Source organism: Eimeria mitis, genomic scaffold (genome assembly GCF_000499745.2).
Source record: "Eimeria mitis Houghton genomic scaffold, Emh_scaff9341, whole genome shotgun sequence".
NCBI lineage: Eukaryota > Apicomplexa > Conoidasida > Eucoccidiorida > Eimeriidae > Eimeria > Eimeria mitis.
Window position 1 is genome coordinate 1 of NW_024016691.1, and position 1,544 is coordinate 1,544.

The window sequence follows — 1,544 nt, forward strand, 5'->3', positions numbered from 1 at the left end:
ATAGGCCTATCCTCCTCCGTACTATGTTGTGCAGAGGCAACAACGGTGGCAACTGTATGCCTCCTGGCAGCTGGAGCTTTAGGCTCTGCAGCCAGTCGTCTCCTGCTTCCTGGAAGTGGAGATGGAGCTTTCGTTAAGGCTGGTAGTTGTGCTTCGCGATCTACCGATTGCGGATCTTCATGGGTTACGGGGCTTCCTTGACTTGCCGAAACACTCCTTCCAGAACCACCCGACTGTGGCGTCTCTCCATCCGAATTACTAGCCCGTGGAGAGGGCGGCAATGCTTCAACGACTCTAGTGGAGGTAAAGCGCACAAGAGGCTGCGGCATGTTGGCATTCCAGTCTACAGCGCAGCGACTACCCGCTCCCAACTGCCTGGGTAGTCCCAACTCCGGGCAGTCCTCGACACTGTCCTCCAGTAAAGGAGTGACAGCGGAGTTGAGGGTGTCTTGCGAGTCCTCAGACCTAGCCGATGCAACAGGCTCAGTCACTGGCTCGCTGATGTGGCGCGGGGACGTGGCCCAGTTCACAGCCGTCGGCCGGAATGCTTTTCTTTCTTCAGTATTCTTCTCCAGCAAAGCTGCGGGTGATCGCGTTTTCAGGGGCCGCTTGTGTTGTAGAGCACCCTGGGGTAGCCGCGAAGCAACGTGCATATATGAATTCCCCGTGCTAACTGAACGCACCGGCCGAGGTTTATCATACCAGCGCAACGGTGCCACGAGTCCTCCCGATTCAGCAGAATTTCCCACATCACGTTTCGGAACAGCGCGGACTCTTGTAGAGGGAGCGCGTCTAGAATCGCGGTCCTTCGACGAGCCATTAAACGCATTTCGGGGTGCATCGATAGGAACACCAGGGTACTGTACGCCTGGTCGCGAAGCTACAGGATTATCCTCGCTCCATCCCCTCGGCGCCTGCACCACTCCCCGAGATGCAGAGGCGGAAAGTGTCCTCGTTGGGCTTGCCCGTGAGTTGTGGTGCAAAGCCGGGCGCAAACGATTCTCTGCACTGCGTGTTGGAGCATTTGCATGCATTGACCGGAAGCATGCGGTAGAAACAGGCCTTGCGGAAGGCCGTTGGGCCATGCGGTTGGGGGAGTAATCCCTCTCATCGACGGGGCCTTGCAGACCAGCGGTGTTTGTCGTTCTGCTGTCGGCAGCAAACTTTCCGAGAGCATCTCTAAGGGGAACTAGCGGCATAACGACACGCAACAGCTTCTGCAGGAGTTCTGGACGTTGGAGAAGATCATCAGGTCGCCCGTCCTTCTCCAGCTGATCCACAAGGTGTTGCAGCAGTACCCATGTGCGACGTTTTTGAAGATGCGAGAGGTCTGGATCTGCAGAGGCATCTGAGGCAGAATATTTATGTGCTTCTGAGGGGATCACCGAGCCAGCTGGTCCATCCGGCGGAGAAGGACCACGTACAGCATTTGACGGGCTTCTTGAAACTTTGGTGATCTTGTCACTAAGCAATTTGAATTGCACCACCTGCCGCTGTTGACGCTCCAGACGCCTCTGTTCCCCAATGTTCACACTGGATGCATG

At 56.3% G+C, this 1,544-nt stretch overlaps 1 protein-coding gene across 1 annotated transcript; it reads left to right on the forward strand.

The window, feature by feature from the left end:
• Nucleotides 1-327: 327 nt before the first annotated feature.
• EMH_0096980 (uncharacterized protein) lies at nt 328-1,101 on the forward strand (the record flags this gene model as incomplete). The annotated part of the gene is made up of 1 exon (XM_038023261.1): nt 328-1,101. The coding sequence occupies one exon, from the start codon at nt 328-330 to the stop codon at nt 1,099-1,101; it is 774 nt and encodes a 257-aa protein (XP_037879115.1).
• Nucleotides 1,102-1,544: the final 443 nt, after the last annotated feature.